This window comes from Nipponia nippon, unplaced genomic scaffold, assembly GCF_047370975.1.
Source record: "Nipponia nippon isolate SJK-2023a ecotype South Korea unplaced genomic scaffold, ASM4737097v1 scaffold_20, whole genome shotgun sequence".
In the NCBI taxonomy this organism is placed as follows: Eukaryota; Metazoa; Chordata; class Aves; order Pelecaniformes; family Threskiornithidae; genus Nipponia; species Nipponia nippon.
In genome coordinates, this window is record NW_028262337.1 from 8,880,663 (window position 1) to 8,907,608 (window position 26,946).

The window sequence follows — 26,946 nt, forward strand, 5'->3', positions numbered from 1 at the left end:
TGTCCACACAGATCAGAACGAAATTCATAGATCATCCCACATGAGATACTTGTTTTGATCATTTTCTAACATTCTCTGTTGACCAAAGAAACTAAACAGGAGTGTACATATGAGTTCTTACCATAAGTTTTGAGACTTTTGAAAGAGTTTATAAATCATTTATTCGTGAGTAGTAAGTGATTAAGGGACATTTTAAAGAACTTAGAAGCTTAACTAAAATCAAAGGGGAAATCCATAGGCAGCATGAGTCTACAGTCAAGTTATAAGAGGCAATATGGAGGTATACTGGGCTTGAGCCTGTTGACTGGCACAGACCTGTCTGTGCTCTCACTACTGGTTTATCAGAGAAATTCGTGTGAGAACTACTTGCAGATGCTGACAAGGCAGGGTGCTGAATAGGAATTTCTTTGGGAAACTTAAAAATCATTGCATATGCAACTAATCTGACTGCCTCCTTCATGGTTAGCACGGATCTTTTCTGGAAAGTCTGTGTCGTGGTTTGGGCTTATCTATTATTTAGTAGTGTCTATCATATCATCTGAGGCAGTGAGGCTGTGAGATTTTTTTGTCCAGCTGAGGCTAGAGCTAAGCAAGGCTGACTTGAGAGCTCACCCAAAGATTTCTTTCATGTAACCCAAGACCACCTCTTCTCAACAGGGAGCCTGATAATGTGCAGAGAGAAAGGCCCTGTTCAGCCCGTCTTTGGCTAGTGCAGAGGTCTTAGGGATTTCCCTAAAGTAAAGGCAAGGGACAGCCAGCTGAAGGAAAGAACAACGGAAAGGGGGCTTAGAGTCAGTTTCTGCAAAGGTTTGGTGGTCAAGCCCTGCGTTTATCTTTTTTTAAATCTTACGGTAACTCAAAAACCTATTTAAAGACATATGTGCAATTTCACTTGGAATTCTGAGTGCTTAGAAGTATCCTGTCGGGGATTTTAAGGTTAGCTAGTGCGGTGGGTTAGCCTTGGCCAATAGCCAAACTCCCACCCAACTGCTTGCTCACTCACTCCTCAGCAGGACATGGGGAGAAAACAGGAAGAACAGGAAGGAGAAAGCTGGTGGGGATAATGACTGGGACATTGCTTACCAACTACTGTTGCTGGCAAAGCAGGCTTGACTTGGGGAAGATTAGCCTAATTTATTGCCAATTAAAATAAAAATAATTACTAATTTTGGTAATGGGAAGCAAAAAGACAAACACTAAAACAACACCTTTTCTCTCCCCTTTCCCATGCTCAACTTCACTCCAGACTCTTCTACCTACCCCCTGAGCAGTGCAGGAAGCATGGGGAATGGAGGGTTACAGTCAGTCCATAACAGTTCTGCTTTGCCTCTCCTTCCTCCTCACACTTTTCCTCTGCTCTAGCGTGGGCTTCTCCACAGGCTGCAGTCCTGCCAGGAAAATCTGCTCCACTATAGGCTCTCCACAGGTGGCAGTTCCTTCAGGAATATCCATCTGCTCTGGTGTGTTCCTCTCTGCAGGCTGCAGGGAATATCTGCTCTGCCGTGGAGAACCTCCTCCTCCTCCTTTCTCTGACCTTGATGTTCGCTCTCATGTTTCTCACTCTTTTTGTTCCCCCTTCCTCTCTCCCTGTGGTGTTTTCTGCCCTTTTTTAAAATAAGTTTTCAAAGAGGTGCCGTACACTTGGCCAATGGGCTCAGCTGTGTCCTGCTATGGGTCCCTTGCAGAGCCAACAGGAACTGCCTGGAAGTGCCTGTGTCTGGCACAGGGCAGCCCCTCACCTCCTCCCACAGAGGACACCCTGTAGCCGTCACCGCTACCAAAACCTTCCCACGTACACCCAATACACCCAGTCTTACCTTAAGTGGAATGAGTTTGAATAAAATTTCTTATATTAGTGCTGTTTTACTCAAGTCCAGGAAGTTTTACCAAGTGATTGTAATTGGGTTTGTCCTCTAGTGGAATAGTTTGGATAGTCCTCTGGTAATTTACTTCTCACCCACGCTCGAGTTAATTCAGCCAGTAAAATTTACATCTGAGGGAACAGATCTAGAAAATTCCCGTCCGTGATTCTGATCATTTAACAAAATGTTTTCTGACTAACACCTGCAAATAATGGGTACGCTGCTAAGTACATACACAGTTCTTAAAAACAGTGTGTGATACTTGTTCTCCTGATAACATAAAGTCAGGGGTGTGGAAGAATCACAGTATTAACTAATTAGTAATTAATTAATCCATTTTAAAGGTAAGGTTACTGCATCTGTAGTAATTATCTCATATAGTGTGTTTCCAAAATAATTTTAGAACTTCAACATAAAAAAAATAGAAGACTTCAATAATATAAGTGATGCTATATTTTTTCCTTTGGGCGTATTTCTGAAAGAGGGGAGCCCGCCAGAAAAAGGAAACAACAGAATATTCAAAATTGCTGTAATTTGCAGACCATACATGGCCGCTGGTTTATCAGATAACTTCTATGGAAGTCAGTGAGATTTTCTTGAATGGATAAGAAAAGTATATTTCCTACTGTTATAGTTGTAGCTAAATTGTTCTAGCATGGAAATATCTAAACTGCCATTAACTTGGGAATTAGAAACGTCTCTACAATATGAGTCACTGCATTGTGTTTTTATTCTACTTGTATTATCATATACACAGATTGACTCCATCAGCCTTGTCAGAGTTATTGGAGATTTACACTGGTCTAACTAAACAAAATCTGATCATGTCTTCTGTTACTGAGAGAGCTGTTGTAACTGCTTCAAAACAACAATCTGATTTAATAAAAACAACATTGCAACCATTTATGGGTCTACTAGAAGGAACTAGCTCTGCTTTTTCTCTGGCTGGACTGGGATGTTGTATAGCAGTTATATCACAGTATTACAGTGCATTAGTAGAGAACAAAAAAACGACACAGGATACTGAAACTGACAGCAGTGTGTGTGAAACACATACATTTAAAAAAAAATAACCCCAGCAGATGGGAGGAACACAAATAAGAATGTTTTCTCAAGATCTGTTTAGAAGAAAACATTGTCATCGGATGACTTTTATACTTATATTCAAAATGAATTAGCAAGTCTTTTGTTACCTTTAAAGATGAATGGTTAAGTGATAAAGAAATAAACTATGTGTTTAAGATCGAAAAACAGAGGCAGGTTTAGCAAGCTATTGCACCTGAGCCATAATCAGAGAGGCCTCCTGGCTGCAGTATCTAAGGGAATTAAGCATATCTCCTCTGCAGTATTTGTCACATTTTTCATTCTAGCAGAAGAACCATAATGTCTGAGGTATGTCTTGTTTCCCGATCATCTTTGTAGCTGCTATATATTTCTGAACTGCAGTGTTTCTGATACTAAATTAAGAGACAATCTACAGGGTAATATTTGTGGACAGTGATTTTCCACAGCTTACAAAGCCAATTTACATTCCTTTTCATGGGAAGTACATATATGGGGCGTAAAGCAGAATTTGATTAATTCATTTTCACTTCTGATTTGCCAAAGGTTTATTTTCCTCTAGCTTTTGAAGACAAGCAGTCTTCATTACATATCTAGACAGTTCTTTCAGGTCATAATATTTTAGAATTATTGGTGCTGTTCACAAAAATGATACTTCTCCTTAGAGTTAATCATGGAATTTGTGAAAACAATACTTTTAGAAAAAGGTGTATCAAACCCTTTGTACAACTTAGCTACTCTTTTAACCAGAGATAATACATTGTATGGTTGGTGTAAGAGCTCCCTCTATAGGTTTTATTTTAAATAGCAGCGTAGGAAAATATGAAGGAAAGTAAATTCCACCTCTTGTCACTGCTTCATAAACATATTCAGTTGAACATGACCTGATTTTTACAAAACAGGATTTTATGGAAAGGAAGCCATCGATTTTACCAGTAGCTAAAGCATGAAGATTTAATGTTACAGATTTATTTAAGTTGTATTTACAAAAATTTATACTTTTAATTTTAATAGCAGCCTGATAAACTGTGTAACTTAAGCTACCATTATATAAAGGAATAAAACAGCATTTTCTCTTTCGTAACTACTTTTAATACATGTAAGTATTGGAGCTCTCAAACTGCAGAAGTATGGCTCACACAGTAGTACGAGGTTCTCATCACCTAAATAGTATTCATGTCTTTGAATAAGGACTTCTACCCCTTATGGCACCCTGGTGGTATAATATTCACATGACAACTACAGAAATTCCTAGTAAGGGACAGACAGGATATTTGAAACTATTTAATATACAGCTATCAGCATAATTTATCAGAGAGAGAAAAAAAGAAAATCAGAGCCAAATGATCTGCCAGTTTTCCCTAGACATCAGCAAGTGTTTCTAAGTCAAATAAGTAATCCTACAGACCTCATGATGGGAAATGTGACTGTTGGTAGTAATAAGCTAACCATCTGGCCTTCTTTCATACAGAGTTTTTATTATTAAAAACAAAACCAAAAAAATCTCTGTATGAAGGAACCCATCGCTTAGTTCCATTTGAAAATCAAAGCCTACTGTTTTCTATTGAAGATCAGCCAGGACTGAAGCCTGACAGTTATTAAGCAATATGCCAGCTTGTATGGACCTATAAACCTTACCCTACATGCAAAATATTTGCATAAGCACAGGTACACCCATCTCACCATTTCCCCTTCCTCATGTATGGGAACACATAGGTCTTGCTGCTTCATTGGCAAGTCAAGAGGCTTTCTCAGAGCAGTGGAATTCCATAAATTCTATCTTTAGTCCCTTCCTACATGGGCTATTCATTGCATTCATCTTGTGAAAGGCAGCAGTGTTCCCCTGTCAGATGAAGTATCCCCAAGAAGCCACAACCTGTGTGTCCAAATCCTATAAAGGTTACCAGTACCCCTTTTTCTTACCTAAGTGGATAGGGAGAAGCAAAATAAAATTCTGCTCCACAATGGATGCAGGAACTGAGCACAATTCCTATTTACAGCCTTGTGGCAGCTCTGCTAAGAAGCCAGCAATGGAGAACTGGTCTTTGGCTCATGGGCAGGTGCTCAGTGCTGTGCTAGCTTTCAGCTGCACATAAGCTATTCAACAGCTCTGTTGAGAACACAATTTAACACAGCAGTTGTATGAGATTGTGTTATATGAGATTTCTCTTGAATATCTAAGTGGTCCTCATAAAGAAATCAGCTGGACTAACTGAAACAGAGGTAGCTGACCTTGGCGGGTAATAATACAAGTTTGCATGAACTTTTCTTTGTAAATAAATATGAATTTGATATATAGCTATTTAATAATAAACATAGCAGCAGCAGCATTCTGAAGGTTATGCCTGTACTAGTTCCCTGTCTGACATTTCTCATGGCATGACACTGAATATATAGAAATAGAAAATTACTGAGAGAAGTGAAATTGATGGCACTTCAAAGGGAAATTTTAAGCCCACTACACACAATGTACTTCAGGGATTATAAAAGAAATCTTTATGTGCATTGGCATCAGAGCATGTGGCTTTCAGAGATGAAAATGAGGCCTATATACATGCATAGGAGAAAATTGTTTGGTTGCAAGCTAATGGAGTTCTTGTGGTCATTAGTGCAATTAAACACTAATTAAACAGTTTGAGACAATCAGTGAAGGTAGTGGCCTGGAAATAATTCTCATTGTATAAACTTTGGGTAATTAAAAATATTTTTCTTGGATGTCACTGCTGTTACTCTGGATTTGCAAATGAGAGAAGAATTTTGCCCACAGTCCAATTACAGATGCTCCATATTCTTGAAAAAACAAGAATGGGTCAGAACACGCATACATTGTAGATGTTTCTAGTTCTTATTCGCATGCTATTCATAAATATAGTTTACAAGAAAAATATATTAGATTTACAACAGCAAAAAAAGTCAATTAAAATACCTCTTACTGTGCTTTCCAATTACTCTTCCACCTCATTTGTGAATAGGAAGCCACTGATAAATTCAAACTGGCTTATAAGCCAATCATCTTGTATATAATTGCTCCTTTCTTAGTCTGCACAATTAAAAATTCTGTCAGTAAGACCGAAAAAGTTTTAGAGAAAGGTTTTCACCATTTTTGCTTCTTAGAAATTGAATAGCTGTATGAGGAAAATACTGTTTTCTTACACCTGTGTGCAGACCCTCAATCTTTTTGCCAGTGACAGCTAGAAAGGAAGAAATACATCCAGCACTCTAAATAAAGTTCCTGTAACGGCCATGACTTCTAAAAAAATCTAAGGATTTCTAACATTTGAAACAATGCAGAGGAAAATAGGACAACCATAATCCAGTTCTATTTAAAACACAAAGAAATCATCTTCTTGTGATGTAAGTTTCCATACTCCTCTTAGTGTTAGATTTGTGGTTAAAGAATCCTAGCTTTCAGAAGAGTTAGACAGATTCAGCTTTACTTGCATAAGAGAGTGGAGTAGATCTGTATCTCTGTATCAGAAAGAGCTCTCATCACTGAGCAGAAAAAGGTCATTGTTACCATCTGCAGTGGCTTTGGTTTTTGCGGGTTCCACTTTGCACATGAAGGTTTATGGGGCAATGCCCTGCAGGTGGAATAGGCAAATCAATGACTCATTTATCTCATTTATTTATTACTAGTTGTGTAACTGTTCATCTTCAGGACAGAGGAAACCCTGCTCAGAAAGAAAAGTTTAGGCATCTAGGAAACTCAAGCAGAAACTGAATTGCTTGTGTATATATTGTTGGGGCTCCAGGACTTAGGTATTACATGAAATAAGCAATAATTTTGAAGAGCTTTATTTTGGACTTGGATGCTGAATATGGAAAGTACATGGAATTCTACACTTTTAAATCTTTTTTCAATCCCTCTATTGGTAAGGATAGCTCAAGGGAAATTATTGTATGTGTGCTCACAGGGAAACGAGCTGCCATAGTAAGTGATGCAAACAATGAGGAAAACAAAAAGTTCTGCGTCTACTGCAGTAATTCCATGGTGCTGGACTTGGGAATCATGTTCAATGCACACGTAAGAATATGTCACACTAAGGGGTATAAAAAATTTCAACTGTAAGTTAAAAGGTAGGATAAATCAGGATAATAAAAGCCTCTAAGAGGCCATGTATTATGTAAATATGTATTGAATGGTTCTTAAATTTAGCTACCAGAGAAATAAAAACAGGTATATAAGACCCAAAGTTCAGAAAGTTAAAATACTATTCCAGAGGAAGAAAACATGGTGTGCTGTACTTTTGCTGTATTTGGCTAGTTGCTTGTTTCTGCTGTATTTGGTTAGATGAATTCTGTAAGGTTACATTTACTCCTGAGACTGCCTCTTACATCAAACATCAGAATCCTATCCTGCTCTAAGATTCATCCAATTTTGTAGCAACTCTTTTACAGAAAATGTTGAAATCATTAGGTGCAGTACATGCAAAATTAAGGACTAGATGCTGGTCTTGAAAATGCTGGTATGATTTAGAAATAAGAGTCTGCTTCTGAAGAACTGCTCCTGATTTATACTAAAACAAATTAAATTTATATCTGGGCTATATGTGTTTTATCTTCTTTGGTTAATACCAATATTATTACATTAAAAACCCTTCTTGCCATCTGCCAATTTGAAAAGAAATGCTCTTAAATTTATGGTTATTGTTTATGCAGAGAGAATAGTCCATTTCTAATCAGCTAAGTGATCACAGATCTAATAGTTGCAATTCATATAACAAATAGATTGGTTAAAAATGAAAGAAACAGCAAACACAACTGCAGAGAACATTAAAATTTAACTCTTGTTAAACCAGGACTAGATACTATGGATTAATCCAAGATAAAAATTACTAGATACTTAATGCAAGGTAAAAAAGTATAAAATATTGTAATATACAAAGTAGAACTTCTAAGTGTCTGAGAAGTCTGAAATTAAGTACAGTTTTTAAAAAATCAAATTCAGGTCATCCCAAAATAATATTGTGTGCATGTATGTGTGTTGTAATGCTGTGTGTCTTCTAAGCGTAATTTTCAGCATTTCAGAACTAGCATTCTTTATTTTCTTATACTACTGCTTTGTCAGGCACTAAAAATATTTATGTTCCTATCCTTTGAAAAGAATGTGAGATTTTAACACAGATCCATTTCTAGGAAATACATGTTTTCATATGCAGTTAAGGACTTGACTCTGAATAAACAAAAAAAAATTCTGTCAGGTAGCTGATTTTTCAGGAAAATTATTCAGGGTCTTAAGGCTATCAAATGTTTTCTGAGTTGGAATCACAGAGAATAGGAAGAAATATTATAGGAAGCATCTGAAAAGACATCTTCAGAGTACTGGGGGTGAACCCTTTTTGTTCTGCCACCATAGCTTTATTCTGTATTTATGATAAGATGCAGGAAATACCATATTGTGCATGGTATAATTTTTCAACAAACTCAGACTTCACTTTAGAAGTAGCAAAGTAGATGTGGCTTAAGAGAAATGCACATATTATAGTCGAGCCAAAACAAATAAAGCTCCTAGGATGGGGAAGTTTATTATCATGTGTATGGTATTGCTCCTGAAGTAACACACACCACAGCAATTTGTACTCCAGTGATTTGCTGTCTTTTTGATGAGGTCTATTTTGTAATGGATTGGCATGTGGGACCGATCTTCCTTTGTCCTTTGTCCCTTCTGACCACTCCAGTATGATTTCTTTTCAATCTTCAGTCTTTTCCAACCTTGTCTTTTTTTCTTTTTTCGGCTGCATTTTTTGCTTGTTTAAGCAATCTTGATTGTACAGCTTACCGCTACTGTGATTCTTACCAGTTTACATTGGCATGTACAAATACCAGTAGTCTCCCTTCATATGCTGTGGAAGTGTTAAGGTTGCTCTTTCCTTTTAGGAAGGTTCTCGACAATTCTGTGAAACCTACATTGTCCCATTTGGTTTCTGATGTCATTTGAAGGCACAGGAACCCTTGAGGACCATGGAAAACTACAGTTTCTTCCTCATTGGAGGCAGATTATGGCAAGTCCTGGGATCAAATATTCCTTTGAGATTGCTCCCTTCTCCTACCCACTGAACCACACGGATCAGGGCCTACTTTATACTCACCCTATTTTCTTACCCCAGGATATGACTAAGTAAATTCTTCCTTAGTGTCACTGAAATCAGTGGCAGAAGGTGCATGCTTTCTAGGCAATGTGCAATCTCCTTTGTTAGAAATAATGGTGAATCTCAAATACAAGAATTAACAGTTTTTAGTATGCAGTGTTCATTTGAACTGAACTTCAGTACGATTGTATCAGCACAAACTGATAGGATTTTCCTTAAAATAGAGTTTTTAAGCTTTGTTCTTGACAAAAGAGCTGGACTTAACATTTTGACTGGACCCTGGATCTAGGTATAAATAACGACCTCTTACCTTAGGTCAGAAAGAACTTATTTTACTGGTTTAAATAGACATTGTCTGCTGTAGGTCTCAAAGCCTTTGGCCTAGATTGATATTAAGAAATTATTTGACCATAGCAGCCCAGTCTAGTGTTGCTGCAAATAATTTATCAGGTAAGTTGCTTTGGTTCCCATGAGGAAATCTACAAGTCTAATTTTATTTCATTTACAGGAGGGTCTTTTGAAGCATCAGTTTAACTACAGGAAATTAAATCCCTGTAAAGAATGCTAACAATCTTTTTATTGTGAAAGCTTCATTTATATTATTCATAGGCTAAAAATCTGAAGGCGTGCTGAAAATTTTTTTTCATTTCTTAGCAGTAGTATTCAGAAATACCATTAGGTTCAGGTTATTTAGAAAAGCAGGTTCCTCTAGTTATGAAATACGGTTTTGGGGGTTATCTTACCATTTAACATCACTATGTAACAAACCAATAGCAAGAACGTCTGAACATGAAATGGCTGAAATCCTAACTCTTCAATCTTACCGCTTACTGCCCTATTGAAAGTACCTTTGGTAGGAGCACTGAAAACCTAATTTTCAGGTATGACTGGGTAAATCACTTCGTTAGCACTCACAGAAACAGTTACGTTTATAAAAAAGTATGTTTACACCCGGGCAGCTCTCTCAGCCTACAAAAGTGAGGTTTAATGTCTGATTTTACAGCCAGGCATGAGAATTGGTTCCTGGATCTGGGTAAATTATTTCGGAGGTGTAGGATTACTCTTGATTTCAGTTTTTGTTTTCAAGATTGTTATTACTTTTCTTTAAAAATTCTTGAACATACCATTCTCCTCACAGTGCAGTATCACATGACTACTAATTTAAACGGGGCCGCGGAGGGGGGCAAAAGAAATTCATGCAGAAACTATAGAACCAAAAGGCTACAACTGGCTTGTTTCTGATGAGAGTGTCTTCAAAGTAGGGTTGGTTATGCCTGATCCGGGATCTGTAACGTGAACAGTGACTGTGAAAGTGGCCCTGCGGTCTCCTGCACCTGCAGCAGGGGCAACTGAAACTTGATGGCAGAAGAACGCTTCAATCTACCAGGAAATACTTATCAAAAGCTTTTAAAGAGGAGAAAATATCTCAGTCACTTATTTATCCCTTTTCCAGAAATATGCAGAGAAGAAAATACGGACATGCAATCTTACCAAAGACAACCCAAGTTTAGCTGTTTTAAGCCTAGAGCTTTATAGAGCTACAGAATTGTTTGTAAATACAGTTTGGTAGAAACAGGCTTAATAGTTTATGAAGCAGATGTGGTTGCTTTCAACAGTAGGGAAGTTGATTTGATGACCCTCATGTCCTTCCAGTCCCATTCCTAACTAAAATTTTTCTCTTTTACTGCAGCCCAGAAGATGGTGAAATTCATCCCGAAATCTGTAGACTATACATCCAGTTGCAGTGTTGCTTAGAAATGTACACAACAGAAATGCTTAAGTCCATATGTCTGCTAGGATCACTGCAGTTTCATCGGAAAGGTATTGAATTGCACAAATATACAGATGCTGATTTAAAAAAAAAGAACAGTCTTTTGAGGCATGCATGGGTATTCATGAAAGACAAAGCACCAAACTGTAAAATGAACTATACCACTGAAGCTTTTCAGCTACTGAAGAAAAAAGCTGTATTTCTATTTCATTATCATCATTTTACAGAAGTGTGTCATATCAGGCATGTATCACTAATGTCGTTGTAGTTTAGAACTCTAAAATGTTTTTTAAAAGTGGCCCCAAAAGTTCTGGCCGTTGTTAGTCAGATCAGTCAGCAAACTCTCTTAGTCTTTTTATTAGAGGTGTTTGTTTGGTATGATATTTGAGGGCAAGTGTTTGGTGGAGCAATATGGCATGGTTTTAGTACCAAGCTGATCCCTTACTATCCCTGTTGATATTTATCCAGCAATACCAGCTTATAGCAAAAGACAGATAAACATAGTTAAAAATCTGCCCACCTTTATAAAACTAGATACTAGATTCAGAACTGAAATCTACCTCATAGAGTATTTTTACACACAAAGGAGATGTCCTTGCTTCAATGAAAATGCATCTCTCTGATTTCATATTTGATTAGCCACCTACCGAAAGGAAGATGTAGAAATGCAGATAATTGACTGAATAGGTTACTTAGTAACCTTGTTACTCAGTGATGGCACACACTGATTGGGACTGTATCTCTGCTAATTGTAACTACTCTTTCCCCAGATAATATCTCAGGATAATATACTAGGTAAAGACAAATTTCTGTAATGAACTGTAATGAAGGTCTTGTAATGAACCTTCTGTATTTCCTGTCATGCTGAAAGATCCCATAATGTATTTTTCACATCTAGCTATAGGATACAGCTAAAGCCAGTGATATTTTTATTACAAAAATAAGAATTAGAGGTTTGTAACTGCTCAATTAGCTTCTCAGTGATTTTCTGAAGTCGAAAAGAAATCTATAAAATAGGAAGAGACAGAATTAACAGAGCCATTTTATAACAAGATGCCAGTAGCTGCTAAAATGAGTCATCACTTTTAAGACAAATTGTACTACGTTTCCTAGCATTGACTACAGTTCTGAAACCACCTTCTGTAATGGCAGAAAGAAAGTAGCTTGAGGTGACCTGAGTAACCCTGATATGTCTTGTCCCTCCCTTTTGCCTCTGGATGGAATCTACATTAATAACTTAAACTAAACATCAAATGATTAGGTGTCTAAAGTTGGGTAAGATGAATTACAGCATTATAGTATGGGCCAGCTTAGTTCTTATCTGGCAGTACTTTTGATATACATTGGTTCCTCGTCTCACCATAGAGAAAGTCACGGTACCTATTCTGCCATTGCTAAATAGAGTAATTTTTGTTCTGTGTCCATATAGAGATAACCACAGTAACTTGGCTCAAAGTTCCTGTGACATTCTTTGAGAAAAAATCATAATATGCAAAAATTATATTATCACGGGGATTTGAATAATTTGAATTTTGGAACTTAGCCAATACAACATTGCTTTTGTATATTAAATACTTGGTATTTACAACACCTAGAAGTATTGTAAAGGCATCATGCAACAAGGGAAATTCCAGTTACATGTTAAGTATTTTTTCACAGTGAAGACAGTCATATACTAGCACAAGTCACCCACAGAGGCTGTGAAATCTCCGTCCTTGGTGATACTGGTAACTCAAATAGCCCTGAGCAGTCTCATGTGAGTTGGCCCTGCTTTCAGTAGGGTGTTAGACTAGATGACCTTGCAACCTATTTATTCTATGTTCTGCCAAAACATAGTATTTTCCAAGGAGTAGAATGAACTCATACCTTTCTTTAATTTCTTTACTTATGGAGAATGGTACTGCAGTGTAGGTAAAGTGCATAAAATTATCTCTAGGAATGAAAGAGCTGGTAATTTCACCATTATAAAATATATTGTGCTGTTGCTAATATATAGGTTTTTTACTTTTTTCACCTGTTTAGTTTTTCACCAGTTTTTCACCATCTGAGTGACCATATTAAAAAAAAAATAATCATTTTCCTTGTGTATGAAGAGTACTACACTTAGAAACTTTGCTTAATTCATAAATGTGCATGTCTGGTGTTCTTGCTGTGTCTTGAAGCTCATTTTTGAAGGTAATATTTTCCATTTGGATGTAATATTTTCCATTTTCTAGTCCTCTTACTTGTTGGGTAAGTGGTTTGTTAGGTTTTTAAATCTCCCATGAGATTTCACCAATTTATGTTCTTACCTGGGAGCCAGCAGACATTCAAGTAGAATGACAGTAGAATGACATGCAGGCTGTTCTTGGCAACCTGCGGCTAATAAGTAATAATGTGGGGACTGATACCTTGACTGGACATTATCAAACAAACTATAGAACTGATAAAGATAAGGCAGTGCTGATGCTCTTTTCCCAAGAGAAACTCAGCCAATGCTCCCTGCTGGGAAACAGATGCTCTTTAATGAAACATTACACTACAATTTGAAGGGCTGAGCTCTGGGTATTTTCACTGTCTTTCGCAGCACTGATCTTCTATCTCTTCTTATGTTCCTGTTCTACTGAACAAACATTCCTATATATACTGTATAGTCTATATCGAGCTTCCTGTACAGAAATTTCTTGCATATTTACAGGGCTTTAGATTAACTTACTACTGTCATACAACCTCTGCTAGAAAAGTCAGATAGTCTGTTATTTAAGATATAACAGTCACAACGGGGCCAAAAGCCATAAATATTTCCAGCTGTGTTTTGCAGTAAGTAAACTGAGGTAAGTGGTCTCTAATAAATTTTTTTCTAAGATACATACACCACAAAAGCCCAGTGTTAAAAATACATTATGATTGCAACTTTCGATATTCAGACAATTTGCAAAGGACACAATGAAATGTGCCCAAGTAGCCTTAATTCAAGCTTTTTGTAGTTACTAAGTCTTTGGTTACCTGATCATATATTTTATTACTCCTCCTTTCCACAATCCCAAGAGTCCTGGCTAACTAATACACATGTAAATATTTACTTGGGCATATATCTTTCTTTTATCCTAATTATTCAGTGTTGTACATTGTATTTATTGCACACAATTCTGTTCTAAAGGCAGAATCCTTCTGTTACTCAGACCTTTCTCAGTAACTCATACAATGAAGGGAGTGTCTTCAGAGCTGCCTTCAGTAGTGACGTAGTAGCAATTTTTCCCATTGTAAAGTAGGAACAGAGATTAAGCTAAAGATTGCAAATTTAGAATCTGAGATTGCAGCATACTTTATGCAGTGCTGTATGTGTTTTTCAGTAACTTCATTTGCAGCTAAGTGCAAAGAGTCTCTGGGTTCAGCAACCAGACAATTAGAAATACTTTGTCAATAACTGTTTTGAGGAGCTGGGTTTAAGCAACTTGGATAGGATAACATGAAAACTTTGGATAGGTATAGAGTCCAGTTTTCAGGGAGGCACTGTGAGAAGCTCTCCTGTGTCTTCCTGCAATCCCTAACATGATGGCTTTAAGGATCTTGCTGTCCCTTTTGTCATAGTAAATACCTATTGGGGGTGACTATAGAAAATACCTATTGGGGCAGATATGGCAGATGGCAGATCATGTTCCAGCTCTTCCAGGAAATCTTCTGAAACTTCTCACTGCATTTGTTCACCTAGTTTTCTTGTGCATCATTATCACACTCTGGCAGAACTTCTCTGGATAGAATCACCTTTCTCAGACTTTGTCAAGCTACAGATGAGTTCGCTTACCTAGGACCTGCAGCTTCTTTCCTTGTCTTGGTTTTGCTTTATTTGTTCCCCTCCATCATTTGAATTATATAGCTTTGTGCCTTAGGGAGCAGTGTCAAACACAGTTCTTAAACCTAGTAATACTTTTAAAAATTTGAATTAGAGTTTCATGGAAGGTAAGATATTCTGAAGGAGCTTAGGTACCTCTCTGAAGTGTTTACAAAATTCAGCTCTAATTCCTTTAAATGTGGTATGTCTACTTCATTGACATTGCATGTTCCCAACAGTGACTATTCTTTTGATTAAATAACCAAATCCTGGCTTAGCTAGCAAGGTCTTCGAAGAAGTAGTTGACATTAATTTCTGTCCATGGAAGCTGCTGAATGTGATTATCCTTTTTCCACATGAATTCTGAGGTTGTCAAGGTCGCACATTGAGAAAACCCAGAACTTCCTCAGAGTTTTTAAGTACACTTCAGCATACATTGCTGTATTGAGCCAGAAATACTTTGGGATCAAAGGTTTTCATTGATACCTTATAAAGAACTTCTTCATTGCATTTTCAATATATAAACATAATAGATAAAAGAGCTTTGCTGATTCATATATCCACAATAGTAATATATTCCTTTCATTGTAAAGAACTGTAAAATATTATTACTATTATTGTTGGATCATTATAGCAAGTCACTGTGGAAGTGCGCATTACCAAAGTTTAATGTCTATACATGTTTACATAGAAACCATTAATTTCTTAGGATCATCTACAGATATAATTGACTTGTTTGATTATATAATTACATATATTAGAAAATAATTTTTAAAATCCTAAATTGTAGATTCCAATCATTCTGTTAGGTAGCTATGCAATATTTGAGCAAGCCACTCATTTTAATAATTAAGGGAGTAAGCCCATGTAACAAATCAAAGGCAAGAGGGGACAGTTAAAATGAACTGGAGGTGTTTTACAGAGTTCAAAACGTGCTGTAAAAATAGTTAAAGATACCTTGTCAAAGAAGTACAGGGCTTGAAACCGGTAGCCATTTATGCTGAGTTTGAACAAAATAAGTCACTGCTCATGTATAGATATAAGAATATATTATTCTTACGGTCCAGAGTCAGTACAACCTGCTATATTGTTTGTAACTTGTTGAAAAAGAAGCATACACACATGGAGAGGTAATTCCTGCTGTCAGTTATTTACACGTAGCTCTAGTCATTTTAGTAGAATTTCAATATCTGTGGGAAAACAGGATACATTAAATTCGCAGAGTCTTACAGTTTCCTGTATGAAGTCGTCTCAAAGTCTTATTTTTTCCTGTGTCTTTTTTTCTAAATGATGTGTTTATACACAAATAGTTTCTCAGAATAAGATGCAAAATAATGCTTGAACCTACATATTGTTTATTCTTACCACAAGCCTATTTGGAAGCCCTGAAGAAAAAAATTACAGTTCAATCACTTAATTGAGATGTGTGGGCCCCATCTGACTTGTACAAACATAGCTGAGAGCAGAAGGATATCAACACTAACCGGAGTGGTAGGTACTTGAATACTTAGGTAAAAAAGGGAAGAATTGAGTCTTATGGGAAAATCATGTGTGCATACTATGGAAGGAAAACATTACGCTTTTGTGATGTAAATTCAGACTGAACTCATTCCTGCATTGTTGGTATACCAGAATGATACCAAATCACAGATAACTGTGTATTGTGTACCATACAAGAAGTTCATAGCATAATTGTTGTTTTTCTAGTATGTGCTTTGTGATAATAACATATATTTCCTTAAAATAGTACCTAAATCCTGTGATAGGTTATATCACAGATTACAAAAATAAACCCTCAGTTCAGTGAAGGGATTTTTGTTTTATTTGGCTTTGTTTAAATTACATGCTATTTAGAGTTTTGAAGGAGAAAGGAGGGATTGTTTAACGGATGTGCTACAATCTCAGCATTCTATTTAAAGACTGGTAGATTTGTGTAATTACGTAGACACATTACTTAGACTAGAGAGATAAGATGTGAGAGAGAAGAGAAGCACACAGGTGTGGACAAACAAGCACTTAAAAAATCCAGAGAATCGCCCATTCTCATGTGGACACTGTTAAGAGGCCAAAATGAATAGAACAGGAACAGGCATGGAAGGAGGAAAATACAACTTCTACCACAGACTTCTTGTTCCTATTGCAGTTTCCTTAATAATAATATTTCCAGTGAGACAATCTCATGAGTTCTGCAGGTCCCAAGTGTAAGTCAGGAATGAAGTTCATCAGGCTGTTAGCCATATTTGCCACATTTATTTTTTATTTCCTACATGATTCTTTCCTATTCCCCTTTTTATGTTCTCCTTTTCATTTACTATAGCTGTGATGTATAGCTTGTGCATTTATCCTTAACTGCCAGGTTAGAAGCCTGATGCAAATGCTGCCTTCTTTTTGAGAGAGGGGTTCTCTCAGCTTTGTTAAATTCTGTTATTCCCCTCAAAGATATTTCCAATTCATCTGCAGTGAAATCTAGCTAGCTCTGAGGGACCAATAATAGATGTTTTTTTCATTATCTAAGTTTTTCTGGGAAGTAGGTGGTGACTAAGAGTAGATGCATAGGGTAGCGTGGCAGAAGCAAACACAGCGGTCACCACAGAAGCAGTAAGGAGCACAACAGGTGAGACACATAAAGCACAGTGATCACAGATGTTGTATGTAGCCTTACTGAACCTTTTCTACCCTCTTATTTATCCTCACTCAAGTTCGCTCTTCAGCATTATTTAATTCAACGAATTTAATTTCATACCAAAGGCATTTTCTGCTTCGTAAAGTAAAAAAAATATGCTGAACTAGAGGCTAGAAGACAAAGAATACATTATGCTTTATATTAAAACTTCACAGTAAAAAGAGCCTCTGTCTAGTCAACAAGCAAAAACAGCAAGTGTATGTGGACACCTCTGAAAACACTGTGTGCATGATCAAACTCCAACTGAAATTAATAAAAGCCTTTCCACTGACTAAATTGAAAGTAAAATTTAGGGTTCATATCCCTATTTTAAGAATGGCAATACAAAAGATATCCTTACTGCCAGTAGAAAGATGAGAAGATTAAAGAGCTTTTGTTTCTCTACAGGCTGTGCCATGTAGTAGAAATGTTAAGCCTGAGTCATATACATTATTCAAGCAAAGCCTTTATTATTAGTTGACTCTTTAACTGTTTTCAAGTGATTGAGCAGATGCTATGAAATTGAAGAAAGGCTTCATGAATTGTTCACAATACAACAATTACTGGAGAGCTTTTTAAAAGAGCTTTTTTCAGTTGAAAAGAAATCTGTGCTGTTCATTCTGCTAAATCTGCAAGAGCTGGCCTTTGTGCTAACAAAAAGAACGTTACAGTCTCAGTGCTTCTGTTCTCAAGTTGTGAAAAAAAACTTTTCTGTTGTTTCAGCTAGTATTGTTATTGGTTCCATTGAAATACCTTTCACATCCCTGAAGGATGCATCTATAGACAGGGTTGTTCTTGACAGCATGTCACCAAGGGTCAGGTCGGAGTTCCAACATAACACTCAAAATAGTGGGAAAATTAACTAATACCCAGTTCCAGCAGTAACACCTTGTGATATCAGTAGCAAATTAGATGATTTCCCTGGGGCCTCTTTTATAAAGAAGTGGTAAGTGAAATATTGGTAACAGTATGTTGTGTTATGGACTTCTTCTAATGGGAAAAATAACTAATAATGAAGCTTACACAAATGTACAATTAAAATTGTACAATATGAACTACCTTAAAATAACAGCAAAAGCTGCAGCTAAGAACTAGAAAAATTTGAAAGTTATACCTACAGGGTGATACAGAGTAAAACATGTAATCTGGGAAGCAAGCTTAGGCTGCTGTTCCACAAGCAATTGAGTCAGCATAATAGCTTGTTACCACCAGAAAGATCTTGATCCCTTCTTCTCTATCTTCCCTCCCTTATCATGCCTTCCCTTCTTCCTCCCTTCCACTGTTTCTGGCAATATGATCATCCTCCTCCTCTGGCATTTGCTCTAGAACATGTAGGGTTCTCCACTGACCTGACTTAAATCACTGCAACATCACAAAATTTCACATTTTATTTTTCCTTTTATTGGGGTAATCTTCTACCATTTGATGGGTTAAAGTGGGTCACAGAAGGATCTGGCAAAGCACAAGTTAGCAGCGGATGCCAAAGTAAGCAGCAGAGAACAGACACAGGACATCATTCTTTTATAGATTCTATTATAGATGATAAACTTGTAATGTCAGGTCATGCAATCTCTTAGAGTCATAGTTAGATGACTTAGTCGGGGGTGAAGCAGGGAAAAGAGCTTCCTGCTGACTTTACAGAGTAATGAAGACATGAAGCAAGTATCTTCTGTAGTATAAGTAATGTCTAGTTTGACATTCAGACAAGTAGCTATGAATTTTTTTTTTTCAGCAAAGGAATAATTTACCAGAATACAACAGTTTAGAGAACCTGCCCCAAAAGAGCTTCTTCAGATCCAGGAATTTCTAGTTTTAAAAAAACAAGGTTTGTGATATGGAAGAGCAATATAGCATGGTCTGCAACCCTGGTCTCTAGTGTCCCAGAAAAATGGGCTAAATGATCACTACTCTGTTAGCTGTTCTTGTTCTTCCTGTTCTTTGTCAAACCTTATAGGAACTACTCAGGTTTGCCCTGATGTGAAAATTTTTCAAATAGCAAAAATTGTGAGATGAAAAAACATTTGCTACTCAACTCCTCATACGACTGGTTTAAACATTGACATTTTTTTTCTCTATTTTTAGAGAGTTTTATTTGTTTATTTCTGAGATTGTTTACTCCATGAGAGAACTCGGAGAGGGAAAAACTTTAACTTCTCAATAATATGTCTGGGATGCACTCCAATTTGAATTTTCTCATTTAAATGTACTTGGTGTCAGGACTGTACTTGCCGCTACAGAAAACGAATACCATCAGACAGTCCACAGGAGGTTTGCAAGGATACTAAAAAATCCCACCAGTACTTAACTCTGTTTCATGCTCCACTATCATGGTCCACATCCTTTATCCCATTATCTCCCTGACAAAAGCCCTGGCAGATCTATAGTGAAGCCCCCATTAAATTCCAACACTGCATTTCATTTTCATATAGTGAGCATGAATTAGGCAAGTGTAAGCATGGAAATTCAGAATATAGTGCATATTGGTCTGTGAGTGGTGGCAGCTATGTATTGCTTTTAAAATCACCAAGTACAAAACTGCACATTTTTGTCTTTTGTTTTCCCTTAGTATTGCTGTAATACTAGGCGACATGGATTGCAGTGTTCTTTTGTGTCAAGTTTTTGAAGTTGCTTTCAGAATGTATGCTGTAGTTTCCTTACTTACTTTGTTCTGTTTTGTCCTCTGGCTCTTACTTTGTGTCACATGGGACCACTGGAGTTTAACTGAAACCCTTCATAATACTCACTATGTAAACTTCAAAGCTCCACACATGCTGGCATGGGACTTTTCTTAGTTTTGTTTGGTAGGTGTTTGTTTGGTATAGCAGCACTCTTGATTAGCAGATTGGTGTGGTCTGCTTTCTTTCTGAACAGTTCTTACTCAGAGTTTGCATTCACCACTCTCTTCATTGCACATTCACCACTGTGCAAGATCAAGGTCAAAACATCAACGATACAATCTGAGTATGCTTTTTAATTAATAAATAATGAGGACATAAGTTTTGTTTAAATATTTTAAAGGAAAAGAACCTTGTGCCCCACCCAAGATCCTAGACACTAAAGTGGAGGAGAGTTCTGAAGTACCTATTTTAGAAGACACGTCATCATCACCAACAGATATTCAACAGCATTTATGGCAGGTTTCCACAGATATTGAAAACACTGAAAGGTATGTCTAGCACTTCATTCCTAAACAAAACAAATTTCTGTCTAGGGTTTATTTAGTCTTTTCCAATTAGGCAGCCACTGTTGCTACTATTAAAGGTATTAATAAATTAAATAACCTGTTAATATTTCTGTTACATTTAACATACCTGAGAGCAACTCCTAAAGGAAAGGCAGAGAGAAGTGACATCCTTAATTAGGCTAATTACTAGAGGGTAATTGTCAAAAACAAAGGGTGGGAAATTATGTTGCTAGTGGGCCAGGTTCTCTAAAAGAGGCAGCTTTTGTTTCATCTTGGGTGGTTTCTCATTTTGTACCTGAAATCTGCTGGCCTGCTGTTCTGCATTCAGAAATCAAAAGCACAGAATCTAGTTCATGTCAGTTGTTTCTGCCCATGGTTATGAATGTGGAAGCTTTAGGAGGGGAACATCATCCACAGGTTTGTCAAAGTGGTCTTCTCTTACCCCCTTAACTACGAAGTTGAAAGACAAAAATGAGAACCTTTAGTAGAGAGTGATCCTTATGGTGAACATTTCTTTGCAAAAAATACCTATTTTGATGGCTTTGTATATTAAGCTACTGCTGAGATTTTAATGGTTATCATTTTTATTTATATAAAATGAAGTTCTGTTCTACTGAGAGAGTAACTTGGAGACTAAAACTGAGCAATTTCTTATTGGTCATGCTGCTTCATTTCTAAGAACTATTTTATATGTAGATGCATGAGGCAAGACCACATTGTTTTTAAATCCTGAAAGCCTTAAGACATGACAAGCCTGCACACAAAATTGCTGGTCTGCCATATATCTGTAAAACAGCAACCTTTTTGCTTCTCTCAAAACATATCCAAACGTAACTTGCTTTGTGAGATCATATTTTGTTATCATATTTTCCATCTTCTGCCTTTTAGAAAATTTCATGCCAGAGTCCTCCTAAGATGGGTGAGAGTGACAGCCCCATTTCTAAAATTTTCACTTAATATTCAGGGAGCTTAAGTGTCATGGATTAGCTACATGTATTATAATTTCCTTCTGAACAATGAAACGCATTCATGGCATAAGCTACAAAATGCTCATAAGGGGTATTAGGTTGACATTAGTACTAACTTGTACTAATTTTAAGGCATATTGTGTAGTTTGCCACTAAGATTACATTGTGCCCACCAACTCATTCAATATGGAATACTCAAGTGCCAGAACAGATCATAGGTTTGGACCAGATGTGACTAGTTAATATCAGACTGGTTTAAAAGTGCTCCCTTATTAAATCTACTGCCCTTTATTTTGGTATGCATCTTCTGATACATGTATTTGAACCAAATGCTCGCCCAATAGATTTTTGTATTTATTGCTCCATTATTTCAGCATATAAAGCTATACTGTGAGCCATTCCCCATTCAGTCTTCAACTGCTGTTCTATTGTGTTTCTTTCAACTTTTATTTCCACAGAGATATGAGAGAAATGAAAAACCTTTTAAGTAAACTCAGGGAGACTATGCCTTTACCACTGAAAAATCAAGGTAGGTTTTGTATTTTCTTCATGTAAGGAAAATTAAGATAATTAAAGATTTTGCCTTCCATTAGATCCAAAAAACATAGGGTTTTTTATAGAAGTTACAAAAAGAAAAATCTAGGTGAAGTCTCTGCCCTACTGATTCAGTGGAGCCAGAATTCAGTATGTGAACTTTGGCCTCTCAAGTTTCACAGGAGGTATTCTGGAATTTTATAAATATGGTATCTATAGATAAAATAATAGACTTTTCCTGCTGACATGAAGGCAGCAGCACAACTAATTCCCTGTGTCAATAGGCTTTCTTTTTCAAAGGTAATGAAGGTGTAAATCGCACAGACTACGATAGGGATCCTGCTGAGTGATAGGGTTTCCTTTACCCCTACAAGGGTTGTTGCTTCTGTGACATGATACTGACCCTATGCAGAAAAGATAATTGCCTTGAGTCTGCTAACAGCCTGGTTTTCCCAGTAGCCAGCTATAAGGCACCCTGTACAAATGCACAGGGGGGCATTGTCTCCATCCTATGCTTGTATTTAGCAATGGGCCTTCATTTTGTGGCCCAGCAGTGTTAAATATGCCACATCTACAGGGACTCTCTTTCTTCATTAAAAGAACAACATTAAAAAGATAATAGTTTTTCTTTTTGATTTCTTCTTGATAATGTGTATTTCTCAAATGCTGTGTAGTCTTTGCACAGTGGCAGCTGATGAATTATGCCTAATGTGTCCCTAGTAACTAAGCAGTCCAGCATCCATCATAACATGGCAAGAGATGAATATAGATTGGATGAATTCATTAGTAAAGTTAAGAGTTTATGGCAGGATGGCTTGATGGAAAACTATGTGAAAGGAGAAAGGGAATTGTTTATAATACATGATACAGATGTGCCATTGTAGAGATTGGAAAAATGCCATAAAGTCTATGCCTAGCCTAGAAGAAAGGAGTGTGGTGGAAATAAGGAAAAAAAGGACAAATTTGGGGGATATAAAGCATATAGAAACTTGAATTCAGAACAGAGATAAAGGTATACAGAATTCTTCTCTGCTGTCTGATGTTTACACTGCCCTTCAACACTGGCCAGAAAATCCCTGATCACCTGTGCAGCAGGATGGGAAACATGTCAGCTAGAGTTTAAAAGCTCTGGGACGTGCCCCAGGATCAGGTAATCATAAGTGGTGTTTTTCTAGCTCCCACAGACTCCAACTGTGATCATAGTTTACAGATGACCTCTGAGAATGGATGCCTTAGGAATGGACAGTCATACTCATTATTCATACAGGCCTTAAAATTTTTGAAGTATTCCAAGACCATTAATTTATTAAAGCTAGATAACAGTATAAGTAAATAGAACAACCAACATTATACGTAATTAATATGGTCTGGACTGTAATTTTGACATGCATATGAATTACAAGCACTGTTTAAGAGAATTATGAGATGAATGAATGAGTTGGTCTTTACAAGACCTGATCTTGCTTTCAATAAATGAGCTGAGTGTTTTGCTGATTTCAGTGACAGCCAGAATGGAGTTAAGGTTGCAGGCCCACAAAAGGTTTACATAATATTACTGGCTGCTCACAGACCTGCTTTTTGTATGGAATTCTCTTAAGTGACAGCAGGAAAGTTACTATGCTAAGAAATTTAGTTGACGTGGTTTGTAAGCTTGAGTCACAATATTAAATGATCTCTTACCTATGTTCTTATAGTTAAGTATTTGTATTACAGTAGTGTCTAGAGCCTACAATCAAAACTAGGTCCCTGATGTAACCAGAATAGGAACATTATGAGGCATAGTTCTTTGCCTGAAACCATGCCTGAAGATGGCTCAAATTCAAAATGAATTCTAAAGATTTTGTGAGATAGTTCGCTGACAGTGCATGCATTAATGTAAGTATAGTCACTAATATATACATTTTGTATGAATTTAAAAGGAGTTAATACAAAAGGTAGAAAGATAATCAGAAACAGGGTGAGCATGTTGTGCTAACTTTCCCAGACAAGTGCTTTTTCTTTGGATGTGCCAAGATGTTCCAGTGTTGCAGTTTTAAATGGAAATTCTTCCTGATATGCACAAACAGCCACCCAATAAAGGTTTTTTTTATGTTTAAACGAAGCCAGAATTTAACCTTAGGATCAACATTTCCAAGCTTGCATGTCTGCAAGATCTCAAGCTACTTATCTTTACGTTTTATTTGGGACCCTATTATTCATCCATGCAGGAATATTGTAGCTTATGTCTCCCAGTACTGGAGGTGTAATTTCCTTTAGGTTTCGTCATTGAACTGGTATTCTTATTGCCAAAATTTCTATTGCATTGTCATTGAGATCCTGATAATTAGCATTATGGTAAGCATTATAATTACTTGTTTATTATTAATTATATTATTATTAATTATAATTACTATAATTAGCATTATAGTAAGACTTATATACAAAATTCATGTTATTATTTGGTCTATGCCTAGAACAATGGGATTTATTACTTGATCATGTAGGTGCTGTTAGGACATGTAAGTGTTATAAACTCTTTTGTGTGTGTGCATGTGTACATGCTTGTATTAAAATGTGGGTTTTTTCATCACAGATGATAGCAGCCTCCTAAACTTGACTCCATATCCATTGGTAAGAAGACGGAAGCGAAGATTCTTTGGACTGTGTTGTCTTGTCTCAAGTTAGAAGATTAAGTACAGAAGCACCAAGAAAATCATACCTTTGATTAAACCACTATTATTTGACCACTGAAAAAATGAACATTGCTACTGTTGATTATAAAGTACATTTTCTACACTAGCCTATTCCTTTTTCTCTTCTGCTCCATCCCCTTTTCAAAATAAGGGTTTTAATAGTTTAAAGTTATGGTGGTCAGAAACCAGCTGTGGAATAGCTCTAGCATAACTAAGAATGTTTTTAAAACTTTTTAAAGTATGTTTTGCATGCTTACTTTCAACCACTCAGAGAAAAGACACATAAATTATGGTTAATAGATAATTTTACAGGTTTTTTTTATTGTTTGAGCTGCAGCTAAAAGTTTGTGCATAGTACAGTACTCTTATTAGTACCATATTAAAATACTTGATCATATTCTAACAGTCTTTAAGCTTAGAAAACTATTTAACAGCAACAGTATTAAAGTTCTAAAACAAACAATATTCTAACAGAATTTGCACAAAATCTCCAGTTGCTTTTTGTGCTCTCATTCATATTTAGTCTTCCACTATATCTCAATTTAAAAGCTTCATAGAAAAATATCTTAATTTATGATACACAAACCATATATGAAAATACTTAGAACTTGTAAATACAGAGAAATCATAATATCTACATACTGTACAATGCATAGAAGCAACAGATTTCCTTTTAAGCCGATAGTATCTCTACAAGCTTTTGGAAAAAATAAATAATTTCTTAAAAGAAGGTGTATTAAAATAAACAATGTAAAACACAACACCAACCCATTTTGTTTCCAATAGAACTCAAAGCATGGTGTCTGCATATCACTAAGTATTAACTCTTATAGGGCATGCCAGAATTATCTCGGACTGTAAGATATTAAACGTTTTACATTGTTAATAAAGTTTTTTATTTAAATTAAATATTGTCTTCTTTCTAGTTACATTCCCAGAATATGTCTTTTTTTTCTAATTCTGTTGTCGGAGTACTACCCAAAGTTTTAATTTTTCCATTTCAAGAAGTATGTTTACAAAGACAGATAAAAAGTTGTGATGAATACATAAATGCTAAAATGACAGCCAGTAGCAGCAATAGATATGAATAGGTCAGACTCATGGTACTAATATTTCAGGATGATAGGCAAGACACCAGAACTAAACTTGTGCTAGATTGCAATGGTATGAAACCCATAACAATCTGTAACTACTGTACAGAGCAGGTCACCATACCCTTGTAGTCAGCAATACATGAGGAAGGTGACTATGAGCTCTTCTGCCATTCCACCATGACCCAGCACATCAACAGGAACCAAATTTCTTCTTACTGTGTAAGGGTTTAGTGGTGGGTAAGGAGGTATTGTTTCCTTGTCACAGGAAACATCCATACAGTTAAATTCGCCGTGGTTTTTTTTGGTAGGATATTATTACACTCCCCAAAGCCATTTGTTACAGATAGCTATTCCCTGAACTATATCTGGCACCTACAAAGTTTGATCTAACTGATTTTTCTACCAGGTTTTTCTCCTGGAATGCTGCTTGCTGAAAAAGGAAGGAAACACCCACATTGTCAGAAATATTAGTGTACTGTCTATAGGAAGGACCAAAAATTCAGATCTAATTCCCAAGAAGGGAAGGCAGAAATTTTTCTTCCTGAAGAGCCACACCTCTCCTGTTTTAGGCATTCCTGTAACTGAGCTTTCAGCATTTCTTTGGAAGGATATTTTTCTTTTCACTCAGATAAAGCGGAGTGTTTTGGTTTTTTCCAGGTTGGACTGATCTGTTCACTTTTCACCTTTCAGTCTCCCAGACAGAAAATGTATTTTTGAATAATCAGACCCCAAAATAAATGCTTTAAAAGCAATGAGGACAAATAAATCTAAAATGCCTTCATGGAAATTGTGTGTTTCCATAAGCAAAATTAGTTCCGTCTGAGGAATGCATGACTAAATTCTTTAAATAGTACATAAAAAGGTAACTGCAATGTGTTTTTAGATCACAAACTATTCTTCAGCGTACATGGCATTTAATGTGGGGAGATCCCTACATACTCACAAAGCTGTGTGCTTGTAAGTGCAAATGCATTTTTAAGAAGAATGGCATCAAAGTCCACAGCAGGACGTTTTTTCGAAGTTAATTCTTTGACATTTTCCCCATATCCCTCATGAAGAATGTCCTGATTTAATCAGATCCTAGTTTTCGGTAATAAGTAGTTAAATAATGTCCAAAAGATGGCAGCACTGACATGTTTTCATTAAAAGTCTGCAGACCAATAGAGTTGCTCTATGACTCCATCCCCAGAGATTCAACAGGTTTTGCAGCTGTTAAAATTTTGGAAGAATAACACCG

General features: G+C 36.5%; 1 protein-coding gene across 1 annotated transcript in view; it reads left to right on the top strand.

The window, feature by feature from the left end:
• RGS7BP (regulator of G protein signaling 7 binding protein) overlaps positions 1 to 25,544 on the top strand; it is a 41,843-nt gene extending 16,299 nt beyond the window's left edge. The window contains exons 3-6 of the mRNA XM_087759867.1: positions 10,704 to 10,834; positions 20,276 to 20,423; positions 21,868 to 21,938; positions 24,516 to 25,544. Coding sequence (XP_087615993.1) covers positions 10,704 to 10,834; positions 20,276 to 20,423; positions 21,868 to 21,938; positions 24,516 to 24,607 — 442 coding nt within the window. The 3' untranslated portion in view covers positions 24,608 to 25,544. The remainder of the gene's footprint in view (positions 1 to 10,703; positions 10,835 to 20,275; positions 20,424 to 21,867; positions 21,939 to 24,515) is intronic.
• The last annotated feature ends 1,402 nt before the right edge of the window (positions 25,545 to 26,946 follow it).